The sequence below is a fragment of the Dromiciops gliroides genome, chromosome 4 (assembly GCF_019393635.1).
Source record: "Dromiciops gliroides isolate mDroGli1 chromosome 4, mDroGli1.pri, whole genome shotgun sequence".
NCBI lineage: Eukaryota > Metazoa > Chordata > Mammalia > Microbiotheria > Microbiotheriidae > Dromiciops > Dromiciops gliroides.
In genome coordinates, this window is record NC_057864.1 from 453,956,213 (window position 1) to 453,973,422 (window position 17,210).

Below are 17,210 nucleotides of genomic sequence, written 5' to 3' on the forward strand. Positions count from 1 at the left end.
TATAAGACTTACATGAACTGATGCAGAGTGAAGTGAGCAGAACCAGAGGAACATTGTACACTGTAGCAGGAACATTGTACAATGATTAACTATGATAGACTTAGCTCTTTTCAGCAATGCAATGATCCAAGACAATTCCAAAAGACTCATGATGGAAAATGTTTTCCACATCTAGGAAAAGAACTATGGAGTCTGGATGCAGATCAAAGCATACTAGTTTCACTTTTTTTTCTTTCTTGTGGGTTTTCTCTTTTGTTCTGATTATTCTCTTACAGCATGACTAAGGTGGAACTATGTATAACATGATTGCAATGTAGATCAGATTGCTTACTGTCTTAGGGAGGAGGGAGGGAAAGGAGGGAGAAAAAAATTGGAACTCAAAATCCTACAAAAATGAATGTTGAAAACTATTTTTATGTGTAATTGAAAAAATACTATTAAGATGGAAAAAATTAAGATTTTATAACTTAAAACTGCACTAAGACATTTAGGACAACTTGTATGTAAGAAAATGTAATATCACTTTTCATGGTAATCAAAAATTGGAATCTATGGGTGTGTACTCCTAATGAGGAATTGGTAAACAAATCATGGTTTATGCAAGGAATATTATTGTGCCATAAGAAATGATGAAATCTTTAATTGCAGAGGAAACTGGGACGACGTTCTTGAATGGATAAAAAGTGAGCTAAGTGAAAAGAACAATATATACAATGATAATGACATTGTTACCAGGGACAACTGACAAGTATACCAATAAGTATAATACAAGATGGAGTGTGATCTATATCACAGGATATAGAATAATAGCTTGAGAGTTGGAAGACAGTGTAGAGGCCATTGGGTCCAACCTCCTCATTTTACAGATGAGCTTCAGTGGCCTCCCAATGTCCTCCAATGGCCTCTAACTACCCCAGCCAACCAGTGAGCTTATGCAATGATCATCCTGTGACCTCAACTTGGACAACTTGTTCCTGCACCCTTCAAGGCCCAGGACAGCTCCCAACATGGACATCTTGGCCAGTTCTCACTTGAACAAAAATATCAAGCAGATGCACCTGAACCTGCCTTAAGGGAACAAAGTCCTGACCATGTACATTTGGATTGATGGTACTGGAAAGGGACTGTGTTGTAAAACTTGACCCTAGACAGTGAACCAAAGAGCATCAATGAACTATCTGAATGGAATTTTGATGTCTCTAGCACTTTTCAGTCTGAAGGCTCTAACAGTGACATGTACTTTATTCCTGCTGCTCTGTTCTGAGACCCCCTTCCAAAAGGACCCCAACAAACTGGTTCTCTGTGAAGTTTCCAAGTATAATCATAAGCCTGAAGAAACCAATTTGAGGCATACCTGTGAGTGGATAATGGATATGGTGAGCAACCAGAAACCCTGGTTTGGTATGGAGCAAGAGTGTACTCTCATGGAAACAGAGGGACACCCTTTTGCTTGGCCTTCCAATGGGTTCCCTGGGCCCTAGGGTCCATATTACTGTGCCATGGGAGCTGATAAAACCTAGGAAGATATATAGTGAAAGCTCATTACCATGTTTGCCTATATGCTGGAGTCAAAAGCAGGGGGGTGGGGTGGGGTGTGGTTAATGCTGAAGTAAGTCCAGCCAGTGGGAGTTCCAGATAGAACAATGTGAAGGGATCAAAATGGGAGATCACCTCTGGATTTCCTACTTTGTCTTCCATTGAGTGAATGAAGATTTTGAAATGATAGTAATATTTGATCTCAAGCCAGTCCCTGGAAACTGCAATGGAGCTGGCTGCCATAGTAACTTCAGCACCAAGGCCATGAGAGAAGAGAATGGTCTAAAGTTTATTGAAGAGAGACTAAGTAAGTAAGCAACATAAGTATCACATCTGAGCCTATGACCCCATGCTGGATTTAGGGACCAGTTAGTGCTCTCATTTAGCTGAAACATAGAGTACATGAAAGAGAATAATGAAACTGTATGAGTAGGTTGGAGCTGGATTATGGAGGTCTTAAATGCCAGTTTATATTTTTCCCTCATAAGCATTTGGGAGTCACTGAAGTTTCCTGAATTGTGAACTACATGGTTAGACTTAATGATGGCCCTCTTTTCCCTGGGCCCATTGAATATGACACCCAGGGCCCAATATTTGAGTATAAGTCTGGTGGAACTGGTAAGCCAGTAATCATCATTGGCTAACTCTCCGAATTTCTAAGATTTTGGTGCCTCTTGATGTGGGATTAACCTTACAAAGGAGAACATTGCTGCTCTTTACACTTTAGAGAAGAACTCATCTTTCAAAACTCACTTTTTGAGCATGAGATGGCTTCTTAACTAACCCTCTCACATTTGTCCTCATAGGTTTTTGCTGAGACTTGGTGGGTTTGCAACACATGATTAGAATATAGTAGAGGAAGGTATACTTTATTGAAAAGAAGATTTAAAGAGGCAGTAAAGTGGGGAATGGCTGAATAAATTGTGGTATATGAATTGTAAAGAATTAATTGTTATTTGAGGTTTTTATGCCTCAGCGTGCACTGTCCTGGGGCTCGTAAACCGCATGGTGCTCCACCCACTGGTTGTAGCCATTGCCAGGCTCTGGCACCTCACGTCATCACCACTCATCACCACTCGCAGACGCCTACATTGGCCTGGCAAAATTATAATGATTGGAAGCCATGTGACTGTCAGAGCGGCCATCCCATTGGCTGGGACTGTGTGGGGTGTTTCTAGGTTTGGGGGAGGAGAATTGGGCATTCTAGGTGGAAGCTGGAAAGCGACAGGTGTTCTGCTGCGTATTTTCAGCTGATTCCTGGGCAGTGGTATTTTTTTCAGGTATTATAATTTCCCTTTCCCCATTTTATTTCCTTTCCCTTGATCCTACTGATCCTGTTTGTGTTTTTTTTAAGTTTTTTCTTATTAAAATAAATCTTGTTCTGTTTTGAGGGAGGCTGCCGGTTTCCTTCCTTGCCCCAATATTGCGGCGAGCCGCTTAGCTAGCACTCCCCAATTAAAAATTGGTCCCCACAGAATGTAATGGAATACTATTGTGCTGTAAGAAATGATGAGCAGGCAGATTTCAGAAAAATCTGGAAAGACTTAAGTGTACTGATGCTAAGTGAGCAAAACCAAGAGAACATTGTACACAGTAACAGCAACATTGTGTGATGATCAACTGTGACAGACTTAGTTCTTCTCAGCAATATAATGATCCAAGAAAATTCCAAAAGATTCATGATGGAAAATGCTCTCCACATCCAGAAAAAGAACAATGGAGTCTGAATGCAGATCAAAGCATACTATTTTCACTTTATTGTTGTTGTCATTGTTTCTTCTTTCTTGTGGTTTCCCCCTTTTCTTCTGATTCTTCTCTTACAACATGACTAATGTGGAAATATGTTTTAGCATGATTGAAATGTATAACAGATTGTTTTCTGTCTTGAGGAGGGGGGAAGGAAGAGAGGGAAGGAGAAAAATTTGGAACTCAAAATCTTACAAAAATGAATGCTGAAAATTATATTCACATGCAATTGGAAAAAATAAAATAAAATACTATTTTAAAAGGGCATTAAAGCAACATGCATTAAGAAGATATCCAGGGGCAGCTAGCTGGTGCAGTGGATAGAGCACCAGCCCTGGAGTCAGGAGAACCTGAGTTCAAATTCTGCCTCAGACACTTAACACTTAGTAGCTATATGACCCTGGGCAAGTCACAACCCCAGTTGCCTCACAAAAAAAAAAAAGAAGAAGCTATCCATTGGAAAAAGGTATCACAGAGAGTCACTCCTCTGTGCCATGCCTTCTCCCCATGAGAAGAAGTCCAAGGATTTCTTTCTTGGTTTATTTTCCCTAGCACTTAAATAAACTATTATTTTATTCTAATTGGATTGTATGCAAGAGGGTGTAATTCTTTAAAGAGGAATTCCTAAGAACCCCTATCCCAAACCCCCACCAATTTCCCCCATACCATAATTGGCTCCCAATGTTGCAGGGTACGGGAAATTCCTCTTTCCTCTTACCACACAAAACATGGAGGTAGGGACCTCCCTTTTGGTTTTCTTTCCTCTCTCTCCCACCTGACTTGACCTCTTCTTTGAGTCATGGAGAGGTAGAGACGGTCAGCTTTTGCATGCAACAGCGATGGGCAGCCTGGGTCTCCCTCCCTCACCAAGAGCTCAGCCAGATGTCTGAACCATGCTCGGACCCTTGATCTCCATGTTTCTGGGCTCAAGGCTTCAACCTCATGGCAGCTACAACCAGTGCCTATACATTTCCTACCACCCACTGGACTTCCCATCTCCTTGAACTCTCCAGATCAGGCCTTCCCCACTTCTCCCCTCCACACCACTGTGATTTCTTTGACCCCACTCAGCTTGAAGCACTTATAGAAGAATCTTCACCCCTTTTCCTTATATATAGAGCAGTGGGGAATGTTATGGGCCTAGGGTACATCAGAAGTTTTCTGGGGTAAATCAAGGAAACTTCTCCTTGAGAAACTAAACCAAAGGACAGACATACCTAAAGTGATAAGCATCACAGGGATATGGACTGAGATAACTCCAGGACCATCACTCTTCATTCCTGTCTCCCCCACCGCTTGAGGAGATAATCCTATTATGTATGGCTGCTGCCAAAATGTCACAAGGGGACAGAACAACCATCCCTCACCAGACTGCTTCCAACCCACCACCCAATAAGAGAACTTTCCACAGTCAAATGATCATCCCATTGGACTACCACCATCAGTCTGAGCCACACCTTTGTGCAATGCCTTCTCCCCATGAGAAGAAGTCCAAGGGCTTCTCTCTTGGTTTCCTTTCCCTAGCACCTAGATAAACTATTATTTTATTCTAAAAAAAAGAAGATATCCATCCATATAAGTTGGGAGATGTCAAATGTCTTGAATTAAAAAAAAAACAAAGGAAAGAGGGTAAAGACTTCAAATTAAAGACTGGTGTGATTGACTGATTCTTGAGAAAATCCTAGATAGTATTAATAAAAGCATTGTCTGTGAGCATTTAGAAATACATGAGCCAGTATGGCTTCATTAAGGACAAGTCATGTCAAGCATTTCCTTTATTGATTGGGGTAGTGGAGAAATAAGCATTTATATAGAGCCTACTATGTGTTTAGTACTATCCTAAGTGCTTTTACAAATATTATCTCCTTGTGGGGGCAGCTAGGCGGCACAGTGGATAAAGCACTGGCTTTGGAATTAGGAGGACCTGAATTCAAATGTGGCCTCAGACACTTGACACTTAGTAGCTGTGTGAGCCTGGAAAAATCGCTTAACCCTCATTGCCCGCAAAAACAAACATACACAACAAAACAAAACAACAAAACACACACAACACCCCCCCCCTCCCCGTTTAGAGGCAGTTAGATGATAGATGATAACACAGTGGAAAGAGTGCTGAGACTGAATTAAAATTTAGCCTCAGACACTAGCTGTATGACCCCTGCAGAAAACACTTAACCTCTGTTTGCCTCAGTTTCTTCAATTGTAAAAAGGGAATAATAATAGCACCTACCACCTAGGGTTGTGTTGAGGACTAAATGAGATCATATTTGTAACAGGCTCAGCATAGTGCCCAGCACATAGTAGGTGCTTAATAAATGTTTATGTTCTTTCCTTCCTTCCCATTTTGGGGAAAGGAGTAATGGAGGTTTTTTGGTAAATAGCCTAGTTGAAATCAGTTCTCAGTCTGATCTGAGAATGAAGCATAGAAGATACAGGCTATAGTGCTTGATAAACATAATTTATTATCAGTTTTCATGGAATCCAGTTTTCAAAATTTACCAAATTTCCTCAAAGGAACAGCAATAATCTTGAATATCACACTTGATTAAAAAGATCATACAGTTGTAACCCATTTTCTGTCCCCTTCTATTTATACATAACTTTCTCCAAAGTGCAAAGTCTGGTTTAAAGCAGCCTCATGCTGGGGCTACATTGCCTCTGCTTTTTTTTCTAGCCTACAATAGTTGCCAAGCAGTTGTCCTTTTTAGCTGGAGTTAGGGCTCAACATGTTTGCTCTTTGGACAAAAATGTTATCAATTGCCATTCTTCAACGATAACCACCTTATCTGTTGGCTAGGGAGAAGGACAGGCTGCCAATTGCTTCTATTGATTTTGTAGTTTGCTTTTAAGAATCAAGACTAGATAACCATGAGGGGAAAAAAACTGCCAAGACTGAATTCCTGTCCTTAAGGTTTCCCCCCCCCCATTCCCCCCGCACAGCAAATCCCTACTCCCACCTCCACTTTCCCCATAGTACATAGCCCTATCACTGTGGCTTTGACTTTGAGAACTGGTAATCTAGTCAATTAGGAATTAGGTAATCTTGCTTAGTTCCTTGGAGAGGAGTGATCAGCTTTTTCATCAGTAAATTTAACAATCCATGAGAACTCCCACCCCCCACCCCAATTAAGCTTTTCAGATTAAAAAAAAAAACCCAAGCTCCCAAATTGTATTGCCCCCAAATGAATACTGACCCATATATTGTGCCACACTCCATGGATTTTGTTTACACACTGTTTCCTAACCAAGGAGTTAAAACACCTTACACCACTAAGTGGAGCTGTTCTAAGAAACTACCACCAAATAGAAGGCATAGAGTTGACATCTAGGCTTAAAAGAAAAGGACAAAGACAGTCTGCCCTATTTCCAGAACTAAATGCCACAATAAAGGGATTGGTTGTAGCATACATTTTTCTTTTCTTTTTTTCCACTAAGTATTTTAGACAGTTAGCATTCAGCTGCCTGTTTACTTGTCATGAAATCTTTGCTCTTGGCAATACTCATAGAGAGGAGTGATGCTGCTGGGGTAATAGGAACCTGATTGTGTTCTCACCCTTTCATAATTTCCTCCTGCTCTCTGAGAACCGGCTGCATCTTGGCTGTTGAGGCTGTACACTGCCTTACTTTCATTATTTCTATCCCCTGATGACTCATTGTTGCTATTCTCACACAGGATGTATGTTGAGCCAACTGTTTGTTTACTAAATTCCCCACAGCTACCATTTGAATTGGACTTTTGTCTTCCTGGACTACATGTCTGTCCACCCACACTGGATCCATGACTTCCAGAGCTACAGGATTGAGCTGAACCTGAACCATAAGGGCCAAAGCTAGAAGACTGATCACACGCAGATCCACATTGTCCATAACTAGAAGACCGTTGTGAATTTGAATTGTATTGTGCTCCACAGTTTCCTGACTGACTGCCTGAGCTCTGGCAAGATGACTGGCCTGATCCAGACCCATAAGTAGAGAAATGACCTGAGCCAGACCCACATTGTCCATAGCTGGAGGGCCGATGAGAACTTGAACTACGTCCTCGTTGTCCACACCTCTCTGACTGACCACCTGAGCTAGATCTATATTGTCTCTGGCTGGAAGACTGACCTGAGCCAGACCCACATTGTCCATAGCCAGAGGACCGATGAGAACTACGTCCTTGTCGTCCACACCTCTCTGACTGACCACCTGAGCTAGATCTATATTGTCTCTGGCTGGAGGACTGACCTGAGCCAGACCCACATTGTCCATAGCTGGAGGACCGATGAGAACTTGAACTACGTCCTCGTTGTCCACATCTCTCTGACTGACCACCTGAGCTAGATCTATATTGTCTCTGGCTGGAAGACTGACCTGAGCCAGACCCACATTGTCCATAGCCAGAGGACCGATGAGAACTACGTCCTTGTCGTCCACAGCTCTCTGACTGACCACCTGAGCTAGATCTATATTGTCTCTGGCTGGAGGACTGACCTGAGCCAGACCCACATTGTCCATAGCTGGAGGACCGATGAGAACTTGAACTACGTCCTCGTTGTCCACACCTCTCTGACTGACCACCTGAGCTAGATCTATATTGTCTCTGGCTGGAAGACTGACCTGAGCCAGACCCACATCGTCCATAGCCAGAGGACTGATGAGAACTTGAACTACGTCCTTGTCGTCCACAGCTCTCTGACTGACCACCTGAGCTAGATCTATATTGTCTCTGGCTGGAGGACTGACCTGAGCCAGACCCACATTGTCCATAGTTGGAGGACCGATGAGAACTTGAACTACGTCCTTGTTGTCCACAGCTCTGTGACCGACCACTAGAGCCGTATACACATTCTTTTTGACTAGATGACTGACCTGAACTAGATTCATGTTGTCCATAGGTAGAGGACTGATGTGAACTTGAACTATATCCTTGTCCTACACAACTCCCTGACTGACCTGAACCAGACCCATAATGTTGTGAGCCAGAGGATTGACCTGAGCCAGATCCATGCTGTTCATAGCTAGAGGACTGATGTGAACTTGAGTGATGCCCTTGTCCTCCACAACTCTCTGAATGGCCACCAGAGCCTGAACCATGTTGGCCATAGCTGGAGGACTGACCAGAGCCTGAGCCATGATGGCCATGGCCAGAGGACTGACCTGAGCCTGACCCATGATGGCCATGGCTGGAAGATTGACCTGAGCCAGACCCATAATGTTGTGAGCTAGAGGACTGACCTGAGCCAGATCCCTCTTGTCCATGGCCAGAGGACTGACCTGAGTGAGACCCATAATGTTGTGAGCAAGAGGACTGACCTGAGCCAGATCCATGTTGGCCATATCCAGAGGACTGACCTGAGCCTGACCCATGATGGCCATGGCTGGAGGACTGACCTGAGCCAGACCCATAATGTTGTGAACTAGAGGACTGACCTGAGCCTGACCCATGCTGGCCATAACTAGATGACTGACCTGAGCCTGACCCATGATGGCCATGGCTGGAGGACTGACCTGATCCAGATCCATGTTGGCCATATCCAGAGGACTGACCTGAGCCTGACCCATGATGGCCATGGCTGGAGGACTGACCTGAGCCTGAACCATGTTGGCCATAGTTAGATGACTGACCTGACCCTGACCCATAATGTTGTGAGCCAGAGGACTCACCAGCACCAGACTCATGTTGGCCATAGCCAGCGGATTGACCTGACCCTGACCCATGTCCATAGCTGGAGGACTGACCTGAGCCAGATCCATGTTGGCCATATCCAGAGGACTGACCTGAGCCAGATCCATGCTGCTCATAGCTAGAGGATTGATGTGAACTTGAGTGATGTCCTTGTCCTCCACAACTCTCTGATTGACCACTGGAGCCTGACCCATGTTGTCCATAGGTAGAGGACTGACCTGAGCCAGATCCATGTTGTCCATAGCTAGATGACTGACCTGAACCTGACCCATAATGTTGTGAGCTAGAGGATTGACCTGAGCCAGATCCATGTTGTCCATAGCCAGAGGACTGACCTGAGCCAGATCCATGTTGTCCATAGCCAGAGGACTGACCTGAGCCTGACCCATGATGGCCATGGCTGGAGGACTGACCTGAGCCTGAACCATGTTGGCCATAGTTAGATGACTGACCTGACCCTGACCCATAATGTTGTGAGCCAGAGGACTCACCAGCACCAGACTCATGTTGGCCATAGCCAGAGGATTGACCTGACCCTGACCCATGTCCATAGCTGGAGGACTGACCTGAGCCAGATCCATGTTGGCCATATCCAGAGGACTGACCTGAGCCAGATCCATGCTGCTCATAGCTAGAGGATTGATGTGAACTTGAGTGATGTCCTTGTCCTCCACAACTCTCTGATTGACCACTGGAGCCTGACCCATGTTGTCCATAGGTAGAGGACTGACCTGAGCCAGATCCATGTTGTCCATAGCTAGATGACTGACCTGAACCTGACCCATAATGTTGTGAGCTAGAGGATTGACCTGACCCTGACCCATGTCCATAGCCAGAGGACTGACCTGAGCCAGATCCATGTTGGCCATAGCCAGAGGACTGACCTGAGCCAGATCCATGTTGGCCATAGCCAGAGGACTGACCTGAGCCAGATCCATGTTGGCCATAGCCAGAGGACTGACCTGAGCCAGATCCATGTTGGCCAAATCCAGAGGACTGACCTGAGCCTGACCCATGATGGCTATGGCTGGAGGACTGACCTGAGCCAGACCCATAATGTTGTGAGCTAGAGGACTGACCTGACCCTGATCCATGATGGCCATGACTGGAGGACTGACCTGAGCCAGATCCATGTTGTCCATAGCTAGATGACTGACCTGAACCTGACCCATAATGTTGTGAGCTAGAGGATTGACCTGACCCTGACCCATGTCCATAGCCAGAGGACTGACCTGAGCCAGATCCATGTTGGCCATGGCTGGAGGACTGACCTGAGCCTGAGCCATGTTGGCCATAGTTAGATGACTGACCTGACCCTGACCCATAATGTTGTGAGCCAGAGGACTCACCAGCACCAGACTCATGTTGGCCATAGCCAGAGGATTGACCTGACCCTGACCCATGTCCATAGCTGGAGGACTGACCTGAGCCAGATCCATGTTGTCCATAGCCAGAGGACTGACCTGAGCCAGATCCATGCTGCTCATAGCTAGAGGATTGATGTGAACTTGAATGATGTCCTTGTCCTCCACAACTCTCTGATTGACCACTGGAGCCTGACCCATGTTGTCCATAGGTAGAGGACTGACCTGAGCCAGATCCATGTTGTCCATAGCTAGATGACTGACCTGAACCTGACCCATAATGTTGTGAGCTAGAGGATTGACCTGAGCCAGATCCATGTTGTCCATAGCCAGAGGACTGACCTGAGCCAGATCCATGTTGTCCATAGCCAGAGGACTGACCTGAGCCATATCCATGTTGTCCATAGCCAGAGGACTGACCTGAGCCAGATCCATGTTGGCCATAGCCAGAGGACTGACCTGAGCCAGATCCATGTTGTCCATAGCTAGAGGACTGACCTGAGCCAGACCCATGATGGCCATGGCTGGAGGAATGACCTGAGCCAGACCCATGATAGCCATGGCTGGAGGACTGACCTGAGCCAGATCCATGTTGTCCATAGCCAGAGGGTTGACCTGACCCTGACTCATGATGGCCATAGCTAGATGACTGACCTGAGCCTGACCCATAATGTTGTGAGCTTGAGGATTGACCTGATCCTGACCCATATTGGCCATAGCCGGAGGATTGACCTGACCCTGTTTCATATTGTCCTTGGTTGGAAGACTGACCTGACCCACATTCACATTGCCCATGGCTAGAAGGCTGTCCTGAGCCTGACCCATTTTGTCCATATCTGGAGTACTGCTCTGAGTCAGACTCATGTTGTCCATGGCCTGAGTAGTGGCCTGAGCTTGACCCATGTTGTCCATAGCTAGATGAATGACCAGAGTCAGGTTGGTGTTGTTCATAGGTAGATGACCCAGAATCATGCTTATCGTAGCTAGAGGATCGATATGGTTTGGAGCTATGTCTTTGTCCTCTGTCCTTCCCTCTTCCAGACCTCTCTTCTGGTACCTCAAATCCTCCTGTATGGCTATGGCTGAATCCATGTCTTTCCCATCTACCTGAGTGATCAGTGCCAGATTCATATTCTTCTCCTCCAGATTTTCTGGAGGGGCTAATGCTTAACTTATGTCTCCTTCCCTCCTGCTTGTTTGCTTTGGACCCATATTTCTCTTGGCTACTACTCCTTGAGTGGCTTGAGCTTGATCTATGATAGCTCCTCCCTGAGCCTTCCCCATGCCCTGAATTATATGAGGAATCATTCCTTTCCCACCCAGAGCTGGACCCATGCCTGTGGCCCCTGCTCCCGTGCGATTGCCCAGACCTAGATGACCCATATCCCCCTTTTGAACTCCAGCTTGCATGACTGGAGTCAGACTCTTGCCCTTCTGACTGTTCCTCTTCCTCTGTTTCACTTTGTGCCTCCTGGTGATGGTGACGTTGGTGTTTCTGCTTTGACCCTGAAGCATGGCAGTATTCTTTAGCGAGGGATTTGTTGCAGGCCATGGTCAACTTGAATACCATCAGCAGATACTCAGTAAAGTCCACTCTTCTGTCATGGTCCCTGTCCAGGATTTGCATGAAGACATCCACAGTGTCAGGATTGCTGGGATTCTATGTAGGAACAAGGTACAAGGGAGAGGCCATGAGTCTGGTGTCCACTACTTGGAGGACCCCACTGGAGGGTAGCTCCATTTGGGCTAACTCAATATGACAAAGCTCATAGGTATTAGGCAAAGAAGGTCCAGGGAATGAGAGCATATGGGTAAAGGGAGTGAAAAGAGATGAAAGGCAGCTGCTGTACTTGGTGTATGAAATAAGTCAAATATAAATAATATACTGAATGCAAATCAAGTCTTTTGGAATCAACTGTCATTAGATGTGATAGCACTTAGCACAGTGCCTAGCACACAGTAGGTGTTTCATAAATGTTTGCTGACTGATTCGATGTGATTGACTTCCCATTATTCACCCATCTTAATTTCTTCAGTTGATTTTTTTTCAGGGCAATGAGGGTTAAATGACTTGCCCAGGGTCACCCAGCTAGTAAGTGTCAAGTGTCTGAGGCTAGATTTGAACTCAGGTCCTCCTGAATCCAGAGCTGGTGCTTTATCTACTGCATCACCTAGCTGCCCCCTCTCCAGTTGATTTTGAAGGCACTTTGCCTCTCTTGGATCCAGAGTGCCTGGAAAGCTATCATTAAAAGTTGATTATTCTCTTCAGGGGTTGTGATTTCTCCCAGGAAGAGGAACAGACTGTGTCAAGAATATATTCATACGAATTATTTTTCAGATGACCTTCTTTTGACCATAAAGAACTTGGAAAAAGAGGAGAGCCCTGTGCCTCTGGAGCTGGGGTGGGCTCAGGAATGAGGATAGTTCATCTTGTGCTTAAGAAGGGCATAGAAAAATTAGAGGTAGACAAATGAACACAAATTTTACCTACTTCGTGCTTTTTCCAGGACCAGCCTTGTGTTTAGGCAGTAAGTGATCCTAGTGAATTAATAAACTTTTCTTCAATTCAGTTTAACTTACCTTTCATTCATTGATTGTCTGCTTTGTGCAGGTTGGATTGTAGGTGACTACAAAGCTGGAATCATGAAGACTCACATTCATATTCTATCTCTAATACTAGCTTTGTGACCACGAGCAAGACGTTTATAATAATTGCTATGATTATAATAACATAATGATATATAAATATATGAGATATAAATACACATGATATACAAATACCACAAAACACAAAATTTTATATATGTGTTTATATAAATAACATAAAAACATTTTGTCATATAAATATGTAGATGTCATAATTGTTTATAATATTTGCTAGGATTTAAGTAGCACTTTAAGGCTTGCAAAGTACTTTAAAAATATTAACTTATTTTATTCTCACAACAGCCTTGGGAGGCAGGTACTATTATTATCCCCATTTTACAGATGAGGAAATTGATGCTGGGGTGGGGGTTAAGTGATTTGCCCAGGGTCTGAGGCTGTATCTAAACTCAGGTTTTTCTGACTCCATGTCCAGTGTTCCAACCTCAATGTTGCCTAGCTGCTTCATTTAACTTTTCTGAACCTCAGTACATCTGGTACTCATGAAGTTAATTCTTTTGAACTCATGTATATGAAAATGGTGCTTAATAAATCCTTGTTGTCTTGACTTGGATCTCATCTTATTAGATTCTGCTCAGTACTCCAGCCCATTAAGACCTTTTTGCATCCTGACACCATCATCCAGTATATTATCTTTCCATTTAGCAGAAAAACTCAAGGCTGAATTATCAAGAATGGTCAAGAACTGACCAGTGGCTAATAAAAAATGCATAAACATAAAGATACTAACACCATAGAGAAAGGCACTACTATCATTCAGCCCTCTCCTATGGCCATCTAATTCTGCATTTGTACACTAGGAATATGGCACCCCTGTCACGGGATTGTTGTGAGGTTCAAATGAAGCAATGCATGGAGAGTATATTGCAAATGTTAAAGCATCACATACATGTTGGATATGGTCATTAATACAACAAATTCTCCAATGTTTCCTGCTGGACTTCAAAGTGGGACATTGAGAACGTTAATCCACTATTTATTAGGGAGAAATCTTTGGACAATCCTAGCCTGGATACAAAACATGTGACTTCATGGACCATTGGATCAGACAGACAGCTCTTACCTTCAGAAGTGGACCCATCTCTTTATCCAGAAGTTCCTTGAGTTCCTTTTTGCACATTGTGTCACATTCCTCATCTTTGCCACAATAATTGTAGAAGACGTCAATTACGGTGACAATGCTTCTTAAGAGCTGAGACATCTTGTTGTAAAGTGAGGTGGACCTGAAGGGTGGAGGGAACAGACATTATTTTTTTATTTATCATTATTTTTTCCTTCCTATACATCTTCTGTAATCATTTTCAAGAGAAGTAATCATGCATGTGTTTCATAACTCTTTCACCCTTGAAGCCCCTCAATGGGAAAGGATGGGGCCAATTCACCTCCCCGCCAATTGAAAGATTAAGCTACTCATCTCAGTTAGCCAGTAAAAACTGATAAGAAAGCCTTGATTCTCACTCCAATTTTAATGTGGAACAGGGATTTCAACTTTTATGTGCTCTTCCTGGAGAAGGATTAAGTGCCTTACTGTATCCTCAGCTCTCCCATATATTGCTGTTTCTCATTCATTGCTTCAATATGTTTCTACAAACCAGAATTTTAGTGGTTGCCTTATGTTTCGCATTGCATATTTCAACTTAGAGGTAGCTAAATGGTGCTGTGGTTAGAGTGTTAGGTCTGAGAGGAAGAAGACAAGTTGAAATTCAACCTTAGATACTTACTAGCTATGGAACCCCAGGCAAGTCATGCAATCTCTGCCTGCCTCAGTTTCTTTTACTATAAAATGGAGATTAATAGGAACACCTACCTCACACATACTCTCTTGTGAGAATCAAATGAAATCTATTTGCACACTGGAGCTGTCTTTTGCCTCTTTTTGTGTCCCTAGTGCTTAGTATGGTGCCCACACATAGAAGGTAATTAATCAATGTTTATTGATTGATTAATATTTACGAAGCTTTTAGCACATAGTGGGTGGTTAATTCATACTAGTTTTCCTTCCTTCTTTCCTTCCTTTCTTCCTTCCTCCCTCCTTCCCTTCCTCTCTTCCATATTTTATATATTCATAATTTAAGACAGTGAGAATTTGAATACATTCAACCGCTTTATAGGATTATTCATTCACACTACTCTGTACCTTGCTATAACTTCATCATTCCTTCATGCTATGCCTTTCCAAACTGCATTACCTTTTTCTTTTTTGGCTGCATTGTCATACTGTTGGCTCATGATGAGCTTGTAGTCCACTAAAACCACTAGATCTTCTTCAGACTCACTGTTGTCTAACAATGACTCCTACATTTTGTACTTGCAAAATTGATTCTTTTGAATCCACCTAATTTATTTCCATTGATCTCTTGAATCTCATCTTATTAGAATCATCTTAGGGCTTTAGCCCATCACAATCTTTTTGAATACCAATTCTTATCATTCAGGGTATTAATTTTTCACTTGACAAGAAAAAATGTTGGCAGAACCATTCAAGTTAGAGGAATTTGACTGAGGGTTGATAGGCTATCCATAAACTTAAAGGCATTGGCATTGTAGAAAACAGACGCTACTACCACCACCACCACCTCCCCATCATCTCCCAGCCTATTTGAATGAAATAGTTCAGCAATGCTAAATTTCCTGCATCAGTGTCCTGAGAAGAGCTAGAGTTCTATCTTTATTTTCCTCCAGGATAAAGAGGAGGTTCCACCAACAATGGTCTTGGGGCAGGTGAAGAACAAAGCTTCAAGTAGTCCACTGGATCTGAGCATATTGACAATAGCATAACATACCAGAACTAAAGAGGACTTCAAGGTCATCCTGTCCAAAATCTTTATCCTTATTTTACAAATGAGACTCAGAGGGTTTAAGAAATATGGCTACAGTTACATAGCCACTAAATGACAGAGCTAGAATCCAGACTCAGTTTTTCTTACTCCAATTTCTGTGTTCTTGTCACCATATTATCTTCATTCTTTGATTTCCACTTAAAAGTAACCGTGAAATGCTATATACTCTTAACTTGGCTAGGTAGATTGACTTACCCTAGTTCACCAAAGGAGCAGGTAGGATGGAGGCTGAACCAGCTTGCAGGGTACCTTCTGTCTAAAATGCTGTGAGTTTTATAGTGGGTTTAATTGTCCACCTTAGGATGGTGACACCCATTCTGTGGGATGACCTGATTCATTCCCAACCAAACCCAAACCTCCACCCCCATCCTTAGAAACATTTGTTTAGTGAACTGCTTTCTTCACCTACTCATTTGTGATTGCTTAGGCAGTTCCCATATTTGGACCAGTATCAGCCACACCTCTCAATGGATTAGAACATTATGCAGAAGGGCCCCTATTGACACCATAAACTCTCTGAGGATAGGGAGTATAGGGTTTAGAGCTGGCAAGGGGCTTAGTAATCAGGTAGTCTTATTTTATAGATGGGGACACTGAGACCATGTCTCACCCTCCTCTTGCACTTCCCACATCTCTCAGCAGTGTTTGAAGCACATATTTGCTGAGCAGGTACTCTTTGAATTGAGCTAAAACTAAACTATATCTATGGACAGGAGAGGCAGGAAAGGAGGCAAGAGGAGGTGAGCAAGGATTTATGAAGCACCTGCTATATATCATGGGCTGTGCTAAGCACTTTACAAATATTATCACATTTGATCTTAACAACAATCCTCAGAGGTAGGTAGGAAGCCCTGGGATGAGCTAGTGAGTTTCTTTGCCTTACTCCATTCAGATGATTTAAACAGCCTTTTGGAAGGAATGGGAAGACCTCTATAAGGAAGGGAGTGAACAATTGTATAAGAACTCTTCTGGGCTGGTGTAAGGGATATGCACATGAAAAGAACATCTTTATTGGGTATGAATCTTCTTCCCTAGCTTTCCATTACCTGCATCACTCACCACATATTGAAAACCATTATATCTTCCCTATTTTTGTCAAGGACACTGTCATTCTTCTAGTCACTTACATTCATCAATTCCCTATCCTCCTGGACTCCATACTTTCACTCATTCCCAATAGTCAGTGAGTTGTTTCTAAATCTACAATATGTCTCACACCTATCTCCCCTTATACAGCCACTAACTTAGGCCTGTATCACTTTTTTTCCTGTACTGTTACAATAATTTTTAATTTGTGTCCCTAGTCCAATCTGTCTTTTACACAGATGCCAACATGATTTTTCCTAAAGAACAAATATGACCATGTTATTACCCTACACAATAAGTTTCAGT

The 17,210-nt window shown here is 43.4% G+C and overlaps 1 protein-coding gene and 1 pseudogene across 1 annotated transcript; one reads left to right on the plus strand and one right to left on the minus strand.

Annotated features, from left to right (window-relative positions):
* Positions 1-1,007: 1,007 nt before the first annotated feature.
* LOC122755257 lies at positions 1,008-1,909 on the plus strand (annotated as a pseudogene).
* Positions 1,910-6,831: 4,922 nt separating this feature from the next.
* Positions 6,832-14,179, minus strand: LOC122755258 (hornerin-like). Its single transcript, XM_044003580.1, has 6 exons — positions 14,042-14,179; positions 10,512-11,974; positions 9,796-10,457; positions 9,654-9,720; positions 8,218-9,599; positions 6,832-8,093 (listed from the first exon to the last, which is right to left on the minus strand). Exons 1-6 carry the CDS (start codon positions 14,177-14,179, stop codon positions 6,832-6,834), a joined length of 4,974 nt encoding a protein of 1,657 aa, XP_043859515.1.
* Positions 14,180-17,210: the final 3,031 nt, after the last annotated feature.

Excerpts from the sequence above, each read along its gene's own strand:
- LOC122755258 (XM_044003580.1), bottom strand. The coding sequence starts at position 14,179 with ATGTCTCAGCTCTTAAGAAGCATTGTCACCGTAATTGACGTCTTCTAC. Across the intron at positions 9,721-9,795 it reads CCAACATGGATCTGGCTCAG|GTCAGTCATCTAGCTATGGA; the intron begins GTCAGTCCTCTG and ends GGTCAGGTTCAG. Across the intron at positions 8,094-8,217 it reads ACATTATGGGTCTGGTTCAG|TGGTCGGTCACAGAGCTGTG; the intron begins GTCAGTCAGGGA and ends ATACGGCTCTAG.